Below are 16,988 nucleotides of genomic sequence, written 5' to 3' on the forward strand. Positions count from 1 at the left end.
CCCACAGTCAAACAGTAGGTGGAGCCAGGGAACCCCCACAGACAGAGGATTATAGGAGCCAGAAAAGTCAAGGACACCAGGAGAACACAACCCAGAATCAATCAGGGCTCATGGGGGCTCAGAGAGACTGAAGTGACAAACAGGGACCTTGCATGGCTCTGAGCTAAGTCCTCTGCACATGCCTTATAGTTGTATAGCTTGGTGGTTTTATGGGACTCCCAAGGGGGGTGGGGGTTAGTCTCTGACTTATTGCCTGCTCTTGTGACCTTTTTCCTGTTGGGCCCCTGTCTCTCCTCCACATCCATGCCAGTGCTGTGTGGAAGGCAGGGGCACATACCTCCGGCACATACCTGTGGGCCCCGCCCCACCACGGATGCACTCTGCCACCACCTCGCCACCACGTGACTCACTCTGTTCGTAGGTTCCACTCAACCCTCTTCCCGAGCTGGAGATGGTGGCTAGTTCGTTTCGGTGAGGTGCATGCCCTTCCCGTCCAGTGTGTGCACTCTGTTGGGCCCCATTTTAGCCGTGGTTTGGGCCTTGAGGACAAACCCGAGCCTGGCTCGAGTTTGAGATCTGTCTTAGTCACTTCCGTACAACACAGGACCTGTTTGGCCCTGCCTGTGCTCAGCTGTTGCTGATGTAGAGCTTTGCCATTAGCCATTGTCAGTCACCTCAAACCCTTTGTTAAGCTCCCCCACCCCACGTTATCTCACCCCACCGAAACCCCTCCTCCCTTTGCTTCAAGTTTATATAAACAAGAGGTTGTTACATTAAAGTTGAGTTCCTGCTTTGACAAGACTCCCTGTCTGTGTGTTTCTCCAACACTCACCATCCCACTCTCTCCCCTCGCCTGGACCTGCCGGCTTTAAAGAGCTGACATTTTCCTCCTACAGGGTTGCCATATCCAGCCATAATATGAAGGTTAGTGCCTAGACTTACTGTATCTTGTTAGGCCATTGTTTGATGGGTATCCCTGGGAGGCCTGCTTGCTTTGTCTTGTTTGAAGAGAAGCAGAGGAAGAGTTGATCTGAAGGAAAGAGGAGGAAGGGGGCGGGGTTTGGGAGGAGTGGAGAGAGGGGAAACTGCAGTTGAGGATATAATGCATGAGAGAAGAATAGAAGTTAGAGAGAGAGAGAGAGAGAGAGAGAGAGAGAGAGAGAGAGAGAGAGGATACAACCAACGGATGAATTAATTAACTAATGTGAGTGGACAGGTCTCAACACATAGCACTACAGAAACTCTGAAGCCACAGTGAGGTATGTTTTGAAAACCGTTGAGTTACATGAGTCAGACTGTCCACTTCCTAAAAATGGAGGCAGATGGAAGGCACATCCCCCAGAGGAAAGGTTAGTCATCACTGAGAGGGGGAAGCAGAGATAAGAAACACGTGTGGCCTAATAAAGATGCTGGTGAACACTGGGGAGTTTCACTCTGCCAATCTCTGTAGTCGGGGTCCAAAATATATGCATTGTTATTAAAGTAAAAGAAAACAATAAAAACAGGATGAGACAAAGGTCTCATTTTCTGCTACTGTCTAAAGAATATACAGTTGTAGTTCCCTTTAAACTATTGTCTCAGTTACTCTCTACATAATCTTATAATAATCTTGATAGTTAATGATAATCTTAACCTTATTAATATTCTCGTGGTAACTTCAGTAAATGTATTATCCCAAGCTGGAGAGAATGCCCTGCAAGTAGAGATGCCAGACACCAAACCTGACTCCGTGGCCACATGGCAGAAGGAGCAAACAGCTCAACAGATGGAGCTGGCTTACACACACACTCCGCCATGTGTGCATAGCCAAATTAAATAAATTAAAATTCAATGCAAGTAAATGAAATGTGTTGTTCCAAACACGGCATGTGCTGGATAAGTGCACATACTGTGCATCAAAGCAATGGGCCACAGATTTAAGCTTATCCTGTAAGAGCTGGTTTGAGGTTTTCTAAACTCTCACCCAGGAAAGTAAGAGAAACTGAGTCAATAGCAAGTGTGAGGGACAGCAAATGATGAGGATGTGGCTGTTGTTGGTGCTCTTTGTTTTCTTTGTTGTTTTGTTTTGTTTTGAGACAGGGTCTCATGTAGTCCAGGTTGTCCTTGAACTTACTACACAACAGAGGCTAGCCTTAAACTCATCCTCTTGCCTTCACCTCCCAAATGCTGAGATTACAGGAGTGCATGACAGCCATCCCCTACTGGAAATGAGTACTTTCTATACTAACTCTTCCAGAGGACGAGGAGGTGAAAGATGACACTCTGTAGTGGTAACCCTCTGAAATCCTTACACATCTACTGAACTCAGTTGCAAAGGAAGCTGCAAACTTCCTGCCTGCTCGGTGACAGCTTACAGGGCTGCTGTCCCACTCCGTGTGTGTTTAAATAGTAACTGAAACTGCACATCTTCTAGATGCCAAGTCATGGCCTAAGTGGAGTCACCATAATTACCCCCAACAGAGTGGGAGAAAGTACCACCACAACCATAAATTATGAGCGTTCCCCACCCAGGAGCAAAACTGAGAAATTGGCAGGGGTGGGAGAGAGTTTAGGGGTGGTGTGATTTGCCATCAATTCCTTCTATGGACGGAAAATCCAAATTGAACTAGCTGTTGCCTTTGGGATATTTAGCTACTTACTGCTCACTCAGGCAGGCTAGGAGGACCAAAATACCCTGCTTTTCTTGCCTTTAATCCCTCTAACTTATGGGCTGGCAGAAATAACTAGAATAAATATTGTAACCTATTTACATATAAAATATATAAATATTTAACAATATATTTTATATTTAATTTAATGTATAATTTCATACTTATATTTATTTCTATAAAATACTGTATATAAAATATATATTTAATTTAATATATAACTAATTTGATATATTGATTTTATTATATTATATTGATTATATTATGTTAATATATAATGATTATATATAATATATAATAACAATTAATTGATTATATTATATTAATATATAATTAATTTGATATATAATATAATTGATTTATATTTTTATAGTTTTAAACATATAATAAATTTTATGTTTAAATTTCATACTTATATTTATTTTTATAAAATACTTTATATAAAATATATATATTTAATTTAATATATAAATAATTTGATATATTGTATTGATTTTATTATATTATATTGATTATATTATATTAACATATAGTTATATATAATACATAATAACAATTGATTGTATTGTATTAATATATAATTAATTTGATATATAATGTAAATTGATTTATATTTTTATAGTTTTAAACATATAATAAATTTTATGTATCTAAAATAAAATAATGTCTCTTATTTTATTCAGCAGTCTGTCTATTAAGTATTTGCTAATTGTAAGCATTTTCTTAGATATTGAATAGACTGGTAGAAAAATGGACTATGAAAACCAACATGACAGATCATCATTAGACAGAGATTTACTTCAGTTGTGTTGTGTACAGCCCCAAAGGGTACGCTCTCTCCTCACCTGTATCCAAACTCTACTAAGAAGAAATAATGAAGTCTCCTCACTTTTGAGGCATTGGGACAGGACTCGGCCACATAAATGATCTCTGCAAAGTTTTCTCTATAAAAACCCAGTCTCAGATTAAGGACTATCACTGAGTTAATGCAAAACACACATTCACTGCATAGAAGAGAAACGGTCACACGTTGGCTTCTTCAACCACACCCATGAAAGCGTATTTGAAAATCTAGGTTAAGAGCAACTCGCTGTGTAAGTGTGAAGAGCTGAGGCAGCAGAAAGCCTCACCCTGTTGTCATCCGCTGCCACCTCACCCTGTTGTCATCCTCTTCCCACACTTTACAGCCGTGTCTTCTTGCAGCAAGCAATGTTTCAGAATAAAACTCCATGCACAACGAGCCACTGTTAGAACAGGATACACAGTGGGGGAAGGTACATTGCCTGACATATTTCATGTGTTTCATGCCAGTGCACACAGAAAAATATCTCACCAATACTACAGGCACATGCTTCTTCAGATTCATTCAGGATATAAAATAGATATGTACCAGAAAGGTATTTTTTCCATTTTAATCGTGACTTCTTTAACTTTTATGGATAGATAGTGAGTGATTGCACACATTTATGGGGCACAGCATGATACTTCAATGCAGTTGGAAAATGATCCAGTCAGAACACTCAGTACATCTGTCCTTCAGACATTTAGAAACACCCACAATCCTTCCGCCTAGCTATTTGGAAGTTCACAATAAATTGGCAACCATATGACAATTATTGATCATTATTGTCACCCCACACCAGCCAAACCATTAACCAATCTCCACCACCCCATCACTCTCCTGGACTCTGGTAACCACTGCACTTCTTCCTACACCTCAGGCAGGAGCTTGTTCAGCTCCCAAGCAGGAGAACATGAGGTGTTTGCCTTTCTGTGTCTAGTTGAGGTCTATGTAACATGTTACTGAACATGGCAGGGGTTCATTCTTCTGCAGATGAATAGTTTTCCACATATCTTTGACAGGATGGCAGAGGAAGGGATGAGAGACATGGTGAGTTTCTGCAGTAAGAGCCATTAAAATAAACTTTCTCCATTTCATTTGCCCAGATTTAGGCTTTAAATGGCTAACATAATACTCGCTGAGAAAGCCCAGCAGGAAATGCTAACTCCCAGGAAGGCATGCTAATCCTCTGTCCAATGGCATATCATAACAGGTTTGGCATTTGTTAAACACATCTTTGTGGACTAAGATTCCCCAGGCCCTTTCCCTCAGGACATAGTAGCATAGTGGCATCTATCATTAGGGTAAGACCTTCTTACAGATCCACTGCAAAGCAACTTCACAACTGGAGGCTTGGAGGCCAGCTCTGTGGATGGCACCGCACTTCTGTATCAAGCTGTTGGTAAGAATCCTGTAGGAAACCAGAGGCGTGGGTCACTTTTGCAGGGTAGAAGACTTAAAAGGCACTAAAGAAAAGAAGTGGAATGACTCCAGTCTCCTCCTCAGAACCCTCAGGCACCAGAGCAGCAGGAGAAAGAACTGTTTACTTTCCCCTTGAAAATGCCACTGCTGTTTTTGTCCTTTCCTAAGATCACCAATGTTCTTTCCTTTATTGTCTCTGACACAGCCAAACCCACTGGCAATGGAGCCAGCACAGCTGCTTGACACAGCTCTAGCGAAGCTGAGCTGGTTGCTACCATTGCTATCCGTCTGTCTCTAATTTTGGGGTTTGGTCTCTGTGTGTTGCACTCTTGGGGAATTTCTGCATTATGATTGATTTTATGTCTTTTCCAGAAAAAAAATTATGTCTGAGCCTTTTTAGGGAAATTCTAACTTTATCTGGCCCTATTTGAGGCCTTCTTTATGCCTTGGAGATCATTAAGCACTAATAAGCACATAGCTAAAGGAGACCATTACTCTAGGAATCTTCTTGAGGTGTCTGCTCCTGAGCTAATGCAAACAGTATAATTGATGCAGGGTAAAAAGAGACAATTGACAAACTTTAACTGACCAGAGGAATTGGTTACAGATTCAAGATCTCTTTTTATTGTAGCCTTAAAGGACTGTATAAATATAGTTTTTAAGGACAGGGAGTCATACAGGGCACACTCCTGAAAGAATAAAACTCAGAAAATAAGATAGATTGACTAAAATAAACTTTTTCTACTTTATAGTGTGGATGATAAAATAGTAATAGAAGTTAGGTATTAGTATTTACTACTCATAAAAAGACTGGTTCAGATAGTTTCTGTTTGTCTGGAGTGCTTTCAAACAGCAAGCACTGTCATCCAAAAAGCAGACTGTCATATAGTAAATATTTTTGCCTTAGAGAAGACATCCTTTAGATTCTCTACTTTGGAGTTATAGGGTGAAGGAGGAGGAGGAGGAGAAAGAGGAGAAAGAAGAAGAGAAGGAAGAGGAGGAGAGAGAGGAGGAGGAGAGAAGAAGAAGAAGAAGAAGAAGAAGAAGAAGAAGAAGAAGAAGAAGAAGAAGAAGAAGAAGAAGAAGAAGAAGAAGAAGAAGAAGAAGGGGAGGGGGAGGAGGGGGAGGGGAGGGAGAGGGAGAGGGAGAAGAAGAAGGAGGAGGAGGAGGAAGAGGAGGAGGAGGAGGGAAGGAGGAAGAAGAAGAAGGGGATGAAGAGGAAGAAGTGGAAGAAGAGGAAGAAGAGGAAGAATCTGTTCTATTTGTATTATTTTCTAACTGTAACTGGACTTGTAGCCCTGGACATGTAATGAAAAAACAAATATATATTCTGTATCACTTGGATAATCTTTAGTTTGTCTTTGTTCTGTGAGACTTGTATAAATAAAGAAGCACCTAGTTGCTAGTCAGTCAGAGCAGCAGAAATAGCCTAATGGCTAGTCAGAGCCATAGGAGGAGCCCTCTGCCCTCCCAGGGGCCACCCAATCAGGAAGGATCCTCCTACTCTCCTCTCATGCAGGGTAAGCACCCCCTAACCTCCACCACCACCCCGCAATCTCTCCCTCTCCTTTTCACTCTTTGCTGTCTGTCATTTTCCTTCTCTTTCCCCAGGTCTTTCCTTCTTCCTTCATCTGCTTTCACTGCCCTCACTCCTCAAACACTTTACCTTAAGCTGAGAGCTGGGCCACCTTCCCACCTCCAGCCATCAATGTTCCTCAAGCCAATCCAGTAAAAGTCCTGGCCCAGGTACTCTTGCAAGGGGTTCTAAGAGACAGATTGAAGATGGTGAATAAAGATAACAACGACACCCAGGACCCTTTGAGTGGATCACATAGTCCTCTCTCTCTCAGATCCAGGTAAGGACTGGATGTTTATGTACCCCAAAATTCATATATTTAAACCCTAACCCCTGACATGATGGCCTCTGAACATAGATAGCTTGAGTTGATTAGGCTGAGATGAGGTCCTAAGATGGTACCCCCATGACACAATCCTATGGCCTTAAAATAAGAAGGGACCGGAACTGAAGCTCTCTCTACAGAGAGGACACAACGCAGAACTCCCTCACATGAGCTGAAAGGGGCTCTCCATGGCAATCTTGACTTTAGACATCCCAGTCTCCAAAGCTGTGTCTGCTGTTTAAGCCATCCACTCTCGGGGATTTTATTGAAATGAAGGAATCTGAGGCAAACAACAACCACTTCAGATAACTAACCCCTTTACCTTCTAATTCTAATGGGGCTCTGAGTTCTAATAGAAGTCTGCCTTTGACAAGGAGGCCTCCCAGAAGTGACCTTCAGTTCGTAAGCACACGCTCACAATATAACAGATAAGATACTGGGTCAGCTCCACCTCCACTGCTACTTCCTTTCTGATTAGATGGGGCCTGATAGGTACTCAGCAGAAAGAAGCTCGACCCTGCTTCAGGAGCATTAACCTTACTCACCATCCACAGCACCAACTGCAGTAACACTCACAGCGATGTGCTCTGTGACCCCACCAGGCTCTCAGTTTTCAATGGGCCTTAAGACAGAGTTAAACTAAGTGTACCTGCATGTGTGCTGTGCTACGCTTTGGGACAGGATAAAGATGCTTTGTTCTGCGAGGTAGTACAATCAAACGAAGATGTTTATGCCCTAAGGGAACTACCCAACACATTAAACAGAACAAAGAATACATCCAAGAAGATTAATTTTGTCATTAAGGTTGAACATTCATGTAATGAATAATTACACTTTCAATATTTTCCAGTGACAGCTTAATTAATTGAATTTGCACTGAATTACTTGAATGACCTTTTTATGGTATTTTAGATTAGTGTTTGTTGAACAATTTCCTTCAGAGAAAATTGTCTTTTATTCAGAAATCAAGAAAGCCCAGTGAAATTTCAACTCTATTATCATGATGCTACTAAATGTCCCAATTGGGGGTCATTTTTATTCTATTCCTGGAAGATGGCGCCTGAAGAGAAAGAATTTATGAGCTCTGCCATAGACAGCTTTCCTTTGCCTGACTGCATCCTCACCAGCAAGAAGAGAGTCAAAGAAAGACTAAATTCTTTCTGCATGCCCAGGGATGGCAGACACTTGGAAACTCTTCTGTGCTATCTACTAAGGCCAGAAGCACCTCTGTCTTCTCTTCAGTGGGTTTCAGGTTTTAAAAACCTAAATCTTGACTGCACACACAAAGGCTTGCATCATCAGGGCACTGCCAACCGCTCACGCACTAATTTCTAGTCCCACCCGCCTTCTTTTCTCTGTTTTGTAACAGGCCAAGAGCATTCTTGCATTGCGTCTTTGCACACCCTTTACTGCTCCTGGATTTTCAATGGTTGTCACTGTGCAGGCCCGGGTCCTGCTTCTGAGAGGGTCCATCTAAAACAGGTTGCCCTGAGCACATGCTTCTGCCTCAGCCCCCAGAGTGGAGGAATTATCAGTATGTGTCACCACGCCCAGATTTTTGTTTTTAAATGTGGTCTTTTGGTAGCTTTCCAGACACACATGAAACTGGGAATGTTGCTCACACCGTAATAAAATAAGCCTTGCCTTGAGAGCAAAAGAGTTAACCTGGGACAATGGACTCTACCAATCTGTATGGTCATTCTGGTTTTATAGACTTTGACAACGGGTGAAAAAAAAAAAAGAATGAAATAAGAATCCATAAGAATGTGGAAAATAACTTATCAGTAGTCTTATTAAATGTAGCAGGGGCACTTGCCATCCTCCAGCTCTGACTGGAACCAAGTGCTCTGGGTTTGTTTGGGTTTTTTTGATTTGTTTTGTTTTGTTGGTTTTTTTTAAACAGTCTTGACTTTGGAAGCACAGCCAACTTAACTCAATGGAGTACTCTCCATAGTAGGCACATGATCCAGGAAACATAAGGAAAGAAAAACAAAATCCATCTAGAATTCTCTGGGCACAAACACAGCCCCGACTCCCAGACACTCTGCGTTTTAGCCCTTCCGGCTCTCCTGGGCGCATGTCTCCTGCATGAATGGTGTAGTTTACAGAACTGCTGTAGTTAATCCTGTGCCGCACTGTCTTATGATGTGACTCACTGCTGCTGTGTCAGTAGTTTGGGGGCAAATGTTTCGAACTAGTTGCTCACTTTTGCTATTGACTTCAGTCAGACGCTTAAGACAGCTACAGTAAGTTCCAGAAAACAAGGCTATATAGTGTATCCTGCCGCTTGGCTTAGAGAAAGGATGAAGGAAAAGTTAATCTCTGCGGAAGGATTTGGAATTTTGATCCTTCCAGAACTTCAACCTCATATGTTCTTCTGAGAGAAAATAAACTAAATAGCCCATCTTTTCTCAAAATAGGAAGTGGCAATCCAGGAGTGTGGTGGACTCCTTGAATCCCAGTAGATAAATCTGAATGGAAGTCTGAGCCATCGTGAATTTGAAACCAGCCTGGGCTACAAAGTCCCTAGATCTCAATCATTAATAAACTATTTCCTGTGGTTTTATTTTATTCCCCCTCAAATTAAACAAACAGCAATATCAAAACAACAAAAAAATAATCTAAGATTTCTTACTTTATGTGAGAGTTATAACTGAGTCTTGTTAAGTTTGTGCCAGGATGTCAACTCCTTACTTGACTTATGTCTTCTAGGACAGGTAGAAGCATGGAGAGACTGGGTGAACAGGCTGTGGGAAAGAGAACCCCACCCCCACCTTGTGTTCTCTTCTTCTAATTGAACTTTCTAGACATTGTTCCCAGCCTAGAACTTACTGAAATCCAGTAAATGAAGGAACACTCAGCAGAGGACAGTTAAGTCCCTATGTGCAGGGCCTTTGTCCCTGTGGCCCCTCCCTCCCAAGTTCCACTGACTTCTGTATAGAACTGGACCTGTGTGTCTCAGGACATCATGTCTCATTTAACTAGGCCTGTGTTCTAAGTCTAGTTCTTCTCTGCAATGCTTGCCTCACGTGTGTTCACACACACACACACACAACACACACACACACACACACACCCCACACAAGCACATATACACAACACAAGCACACCATGGTATGTGTGTATACACTTGGGTGCACAAATAAATAAATGTTCAAATTCTCACATAAATAAACACATACACAAATGCAGATAAATGAATATTTAAACATACACACAAAGAGCTAGGAGGCTGGGACAAGAAAACCACAAGTTCAAACCTAGCCTGGACTACATAGTAAGATGTCATCTAGAAGGGGAAAGAATAGGGGAAGGGAGAGGAAGAAAGAGGGAGGGAGGAATAGCTCTATATTTTCTACATTTTTTTTTTTTTTTTTTTACCATTCCCTGGTTGTCCGGAAACGTAAGGAGATTTGAGCCTTTGTCTGCACAGAATTTCAGACTAGAGTTCCAGTCCTTTTTCTCTATTGAGAAATAGTAACAGTGGCTACCATTCCTCATCCAGAGGTTGGGGCAGCTGGGGCAGTGGGCAAACGTAGAGTCCTTGGAGCCTAGAAGGGAAAAGGACACACGGCTCACATCTTTATGGACCAAGTGATCCTGGAAAGGAAAACATGGCCTCCCAGTGTCTACTTTGCCCCTACCCCTTTTCAAACTAAGGTTTAGGGAAATCTGTAACATATGACCTCAAATCGAATGGACCAAAATGTACAGCTCATCACTCCTGAAGTACCTTCTTTCCACCAAGCAGGCACGGATTATGACCAAATGTCTGATCACCCTGTGGAGCACATAGAACACTGAGAATCATATGTGTCCATGTGATATACACACAGCGCATTAAAGGATGCATACGCTGTCATGGTACATATATAGGTATTGTCTGTATATGTGAGTTTATGAGTTCACCTGGGGTATATAGGAAAAGGAGATAAAGCAGAAAGAACCAACATGTGTGATCATCTGGAACCAATAGAAATTGGGGGGAAAAATCATATGCTGCCAAAGTAACTACTTAAACATAATTTTTTTCTGACAGAAAAGCACATCAGATACTAACTGGAAAAGTAATAGAATTCTCCTTGCCCGGTTCCTCTACAAGATACAATCCTCATTCCTTTAAAGTGCTTGAAATGAGTGAGCACTGTGTAAACATCTCAGGGACTTCAAATAAGGTTCCATGATCTCTTAATTTGTCTCCTTCCATGAGACTCATTTGCATAAAATCACCATAAGCCATCCCACCACAGGAGACGTACATAGGTGAACATCTGTGGTACATGTACATACTCTAGATCGGGAGCTAGAAAGAGAAGAAAGTTTTCTGTGGCACGTAAAGATTAGGTAACTTCCTGAGGGAAGGCTGCACGCGGCACCAGGACTAGACTCTTTAGACTGAGGCATCAAATTGCATTTGGTGGTTTTGAGCCTTTTCCTGACGATTGTGGCATAATCAGCCTGGACCAGAAAAGTCCCAACTTCCTGGAAGCTTCTCTGCTGAAAGTTGGGGGCCTGAATACGAAGTGGTGAGTGTGGTTGGATCCCAAAAATGCCCTAGAGTCTGTAAAATCCTGTCACTAACAGTCATCTTGCTTTATGATATAAAACGAAAGGTTAGTTTGAAGGTGAAGTCAGCACTCACCACAGCACAGGATCCGTTGGTACATCAGTAGACTCATGAGAATCACAGTCAAAAGTCCCAAAGCCACCATCACAAAGTAGGAAAAACAGGGCCGGTGTAAGACAGCTGCAGAGACACAATCCAAAGCAAAATCCTTGAGCCGCGCGCGCGCAGAAGCTCAGGCAAGAACCTCTGCTATCTTGAAGCAATGTTGCCTGTGGGGACAGAGAACCAGATTCCTCTCCTTTTAGGGTGGGCACTTGCTCTCCAGCTAAAGGGAAACCTTGCCCTCGCAACTGTGGCTTCTGTACTCTCACACTAGGGCAGTGAGCTAGTGTAAAGCCGGACTGCCTTTTAGGGACTGAAGGACAATTCGGCATAATTTACCAGAATTGAAAAGCATTTTGCCTTTTGGTCCAGCAATTTCTCCTCGAGAAACATTTTTCTAGATACGCACACGTGTACAGAATATGCTCATAAGGCTGCTTGTGACAGCAACGTCTGTAGGAAGGCCAACTGTCTACTTCCATCAACCGAAAATCGCAATTTTTATCAAAAAACAAACAAAAAAAAAAAACAGCCAGATATATTTATGGCCATGAAATATGTAGCTTTTGAAGAGAGATTCTTTTAAAGCCAATATGAAGTGATTTTTAAATATACCCTTAAAAGAAAGGCATATTCCTTAGAACAAGGGCTGCTAGGTATCACTGAAGTCTATCCAAGAGCACTTCTGATCCTTCAGCCAAGATCAAATGTGGAAGTCTGACCAGGCATTTGACAGTGTTTTAAACTCTTTTATAGAAGAAATGGGTGGTTAGGAGCAGAAACAGAGGGACAGGTTTTGTGCTTTTTTATTTTTATTTATTTATTTATTTTGTATCCTTCTAATTTGAACCCGGCACTCAAATTTTAAATAAATAAAATTTAAACTGAAATAAAGTAAACTTTGTCTCAGAAGTACTTGATAAAATTCACCTTGTTTTGCAAGAAACTCTTGGATGTATAGTAAGTGTAGGTTGGTCTTATGTTTGAGGATAGAGCATTGTGTCATATTAATTATGTGACATACTTTCTCGAAGAATACTGTATTTCTAGTTTAAAAATGAAAGAAAGAGTTTTTCTCAGATTTGTGTTTAAAAATCATACGTGTTTTATAGTTTGGTGGTATGAAAGTTATGTGTAAAGAAAAATTGTAAAGATTTCTTTTTTTATTCCTTTGGTTATTTTGAAATAAAACAATTATTTTTAAGCTGGATCTGGTGCCCTGTGCCTGTAATGGTGGTACTTGGGATATGGAGACATGGATCAGTGATTCAAAGTCACCCCAGCAAATCTGAGGCCAGCGTGGGCTACATGAGATTCTGTCTCAGAAAGAAAGAAAAAATTTAATTTTCATATTTCGGTTTCCTGTACGTATTCAAGCTTTAGGCAAATAAAGCTTGTTGTTCTTATAACATTTGTATCAATGAAAAATTCTCAATTTCTTAAAGTAATTTCACAGTGAGAGAATCTTCATAAGAGTTCAGCATGATAAATACTTTCACTCATGAGTCCCAAATCTCTAGCATTACAGTGAAACAAACAACAATAAATTTCACCTTTAACCCCAGCACTGAGGAGGCAGAGGTAGGTGGATCCCTGTGAGTTCGAGGCCAGCCTGGTCTACAGAGTGAGTTCCAGTATAGCTAGGGTTACACAGAGAAAGCCTGTCCCAAAAACTAAAATTAAAACTAAAAATTAAAAATAACCAGATTTGTAGTATAGATGACTTCTTTATTATTTATGCCTACCCCCATCACCCTAGACAAGGTTTCATTGTATAACCCTGGCTGTCCTGGAACTCACTCTGTAGACCAGGTTGGCCTTGAACTCAGAGATCTGCCTGCCTCTGCCTCCCGAGTGCTGGGATTAAAGGTGTGGGCCACCAAGTCCTGCTGCGTAAATGACTTCTTAATGAAATTTAAAAAAAAAAAAAAAAAAAAAAAAAAAAAAGCTCATTTTAGTTGTGGTTTGATAAATGAAAAGAAAAAAGTTATCAAATTATAATTTTATTTGGGTAGCCACCATCCAACTTAAAGTAAAAAAAAAATTAATTATTTTATGTATATGTTAGTTTCAACTATTACTAGATTCTTTACTTAACATATATTATATAACATATCATATTATTAAGTTCTATACTACAAAATATACATTCCTTTTCACTTAGCCTTTCTATTCCTCTCAAATTAGAGCACATATAATGATATATAGCTCTATATAGTTTATAGAAACAGAAACAAATCTAAATGCCCATGATTTAGAAAACATAGCCATGCTTTCAAAAGGTACATTAAAAATTGTAACAAAGGCGGATTTCTGAGTTCGAGGCCAGCCTGGTCTACAGAGTGAGTTCCAGGACAGCCAGGGCTACACAGAGAAACCCTGTCTCGAAAAAAAACAAAAAACAAACAAACAACAACAAAAATTGTAACAAAAAGAAGAGGAAAAGGGTGGCAAAATTTTACAACTGAGAAAATCTAAAAAACTATAGAAGACACTATGTCTCCTGGAGTCACCTGCTTGATGTGTAAAATCAAAGATAAATTCTGACATTTACATCAATCCCTGTCTCAGATGAGAATGTATAAAAAGGGGGTCTTGTGGGTGTCACTGGTGATCTCTGACTCCCCAGAGCTCTGACCAGCAATCTGTAGCGTTCAATGCCTTCACTCCTCACAACTCACTGAGTTGCAACTGAAGAAGGGTGAGAAACAGGAAACAAATCTACATGTGTGAATCTATTTCTCATTTCAAGAAATCTTGCCATTATCCCTTAATAAAACCGTTGCTATCTTCACTCCGTGGTTAGCCAAACAGACGCGGTGGGATGTCAATCAGTAAAGCCTGACTACTGACAGAGTTCTCTCGCAAAGCTCTGACTTTTACATCGGGATCAATAAAGAATTAGCATGCTTGTCTCCATGTATAGAATCCTTGAGAATAAAGAAAAAAATTAACAACAAAAAAGATAGCGTTGCCATTGCTGGGCATGAGCTGGGGTTACAGACGTGGGTGCCAGAAAAGAATCATCTGAGACTCACATCTGCACTCCACACTGAGAGTCCGTACCGCACTGCAAACTGAACCTGAAGTATTTCTTCATAGCATCCTCAACTCCGCACCCTCTCCTCTCCTCCTTGGCACAGTCTTCAGTGCTGATGTGACTCAGATGTGCCTAACTCACCTTTGAGCTTCCATCTGGAGTCATCTTGGACTTGAGGTGGGCCAGGGAGCTCTAAGGTCGAATAGATAGGGCTGTCAGTCATCTCTACCCAATGCCTTTCACACTCAGTGGGGAGTGCCGGCTGTAAGCAGGGTGAGAAGAGCTGTAAGCAGAGTGAGAAGCACCCCTGAGGGAGGGATCAGCCCATCCTGTAAAGTAGCAGCAAAGAGACTTGACCAAAACAGAAGCAATTTGTCAGGAAGTGATTCAGGCTGCCATAGACATTAATAGTCAATTTGACTATTAATTGTTCTTTAAAGGCTCACTGCAGCACTCCCTGAAGATGCTCTTAGATACACACTGACTACCAAGCTCAGCTTGCTCTGTGCGGGTCACAGTGCTCAAGCCCAGAAGTTTTGTATATGGACTCTGCAGTAAACGGGAATCGTTTCTAGACTTTATCGCAGAGTCTCTTCCGCACTGTAGCTGTGTGAGCCTGTTTCATGGAAGATATAGACTCCAACGTATTTTGTGAGTGTGACACTGTCTTGCCCGGAACGCCATGGCCTTTTCTCATTGCTTTACCCTTCTGTGCAAAGGCAATAACAAACAGAAACAAATTCTAAAGTGCTAGCAGTTTAATTCTGGTAGGGAAAAAGGCTAATAAAAACTCAAGTAAGAAAAACATAAAGTGCTGTGGTCTTTGAGAAAGGAGAGGGTAAAGTGAGCGGGACTCCCCACCCTGGCTTCCCCAGGAATCACAAAGAGGGTAGCAGTCGCTGAGACCAAGCAAGAGTCAGAGACTGGCATTCTGCGCTGCTAATGTGGCTGGAAAATCATATGGCCCAGTAACTGGTAAGAGTGATGCAGGGGGAGGTACCTAAAAGACTTTGGGGGGAATCCACCACAGGTCTGTGGCTAAAAACTAGGATGCTGGATGCTGGTGCATGGGATAGAGCTACATCTCCACAACACGGCCTCCTGCCCTGCCAATAGCTGCCAACAGAGACGATGTAGTGCTTGCTATGTATACTAACACACACACACACACACACACACATGCACACACACCACTCCTCTAGAAAAACACCAAAAATGTCCACCGGTGACTTAGTCACAGATATGAGGACAAATACTGACACCATTAAAAGGAATTTAATATCAAATTTAGCGTATACTTGTAGTAAAAGATTAGTCAGTGTTAACAGAGAAGAAAATTTCATCATATGCTGTGAGGCCGGAGGATCATCAAGGCTAGCCTGGCTGCACAGTAAGATATTAAGTAAGACATTAGTTGATATTCTTATTGCCATGACACTGACAAAAACACAATAGTATGTGTGGGTGGGGGAGGGGTCAGTTAGGCTAACAGAGGCAGGTCTGATAGGCTCTCCGAGGGGTGTCAGATAGGCTCACATTGGGGAGTCAGGCTCATAAAGGGGAAGGTGTCTTAGGCTCACAGAGGGGCGTCAGTTAGATTACAGGGGGGTCAGTTAGCCTCACAGAGGGGGCATCTTTTAGGCTCACAGATGAGAGGACAACAGTCCCTCATGGTGAAAAGTTCTGGTGACAGGAGATCATTGAACCTGCAAGTCAGGGCACAGGGAGAGATGACACTGGTGCTCCGCACATGGTTTCCTTTTTATTAAGCCTAGGACCATACTTCATAGACGATGCTACCCACATTTGGATGGATCCTCCCTTCTCAGTAACTCAATTTAGAAAATCCTTCACAGACACACCCAGAGGTGATTCTCCTAGGTGATTCTAGGATAGTGATTCTCAGCCTTCCTAACGCTGCGACCCTTTAATACAGTCCTTCATGTTGTGGTGACCTCCCACCATAAAATTATTTTGTTGCTACTTCATAACTGTAAATTTGCTATTTATGAATCATAATGTGAATATCTGATGTGCAAGCTATCTGATATGCAAGCCCTGTGGGGATCTCGACACACAGGCCAAAAGCTGCTGATCTACATCCTGTCAAGCTGACAAACAGCGTCAACCATCACAAATCCACCCTTGTCAAACCGACACTCGGACATAACACTTTTAAACCACAGTTAAGTAGCAAGATACATACATGAGATAGAGACTGGAGTCAACAAATAAGAACTGTAATAAATAGTACAAGTGTTTGAACACTTGTTCAAAAGTAGGATCAGAATGAATAGAAGACTGAAGGACCTCATCAAAGAAATGGAAACTGTTGGTATCAGACCCTGAACCCAGTGACATCACATCTAAGCGACCCCCACATCATTGCCAAGGCAGCTGCCAAAAATTCCCAGAATCCACCTGGCTACCTCACCTTTACCTGGGAGAGGCTATGTCACCGCCCATA

At 41.6% G+C, this 16,988-nt stretch overlaps 1 protein-coding gene across 1 annotated transcript; it reads right to left on the reverse strand.

The window, feature by feature from the left end:
* Positions 1–3,746: 3,746 nt before the first annotated feature.
* Positions 3,747–14,777, reverse strand: Klrg1 (killer cell lectin like receptor G1). The gene is made up of 5 exons (XM_034512563.2): positions 14,663–14,777; positions 11,455–11,559; positions 10,194–10,363; positions 6,578–6,675; positions 3,747–4,900 (listed from the first exon to the last, which is right to left on the reverse strand). Exons 1-5 carry the CDS (start codon positions 14,742–14,744, stop codon positions 4,789–4,791), a joined length of 567 nt encoding a protein of 188 aa, XP_034368454.1. The 5' UTR covers positions 14,745–14,777; the 3' UTR covers positions 3,747–4,788.
* Between the last annotated feature and the right edge of the window lie 2,211 nt (positions 14,778–16,988).

Source organism: Arvicanthis niloticus, chromosome 9, assembly GCF_011762505.2.
Source record: "Arvicanthis niloticus isolate mArvNil1 chromosome 9, mArvNil1.pat.X, whole genome shotgun sequence".
Lineage (NCBI taxonomy): Eukaryota > Metazoa > Chordata > Mammalia > Rodentia > Muridae > Arvicanthis > Arvicanthis niloticus.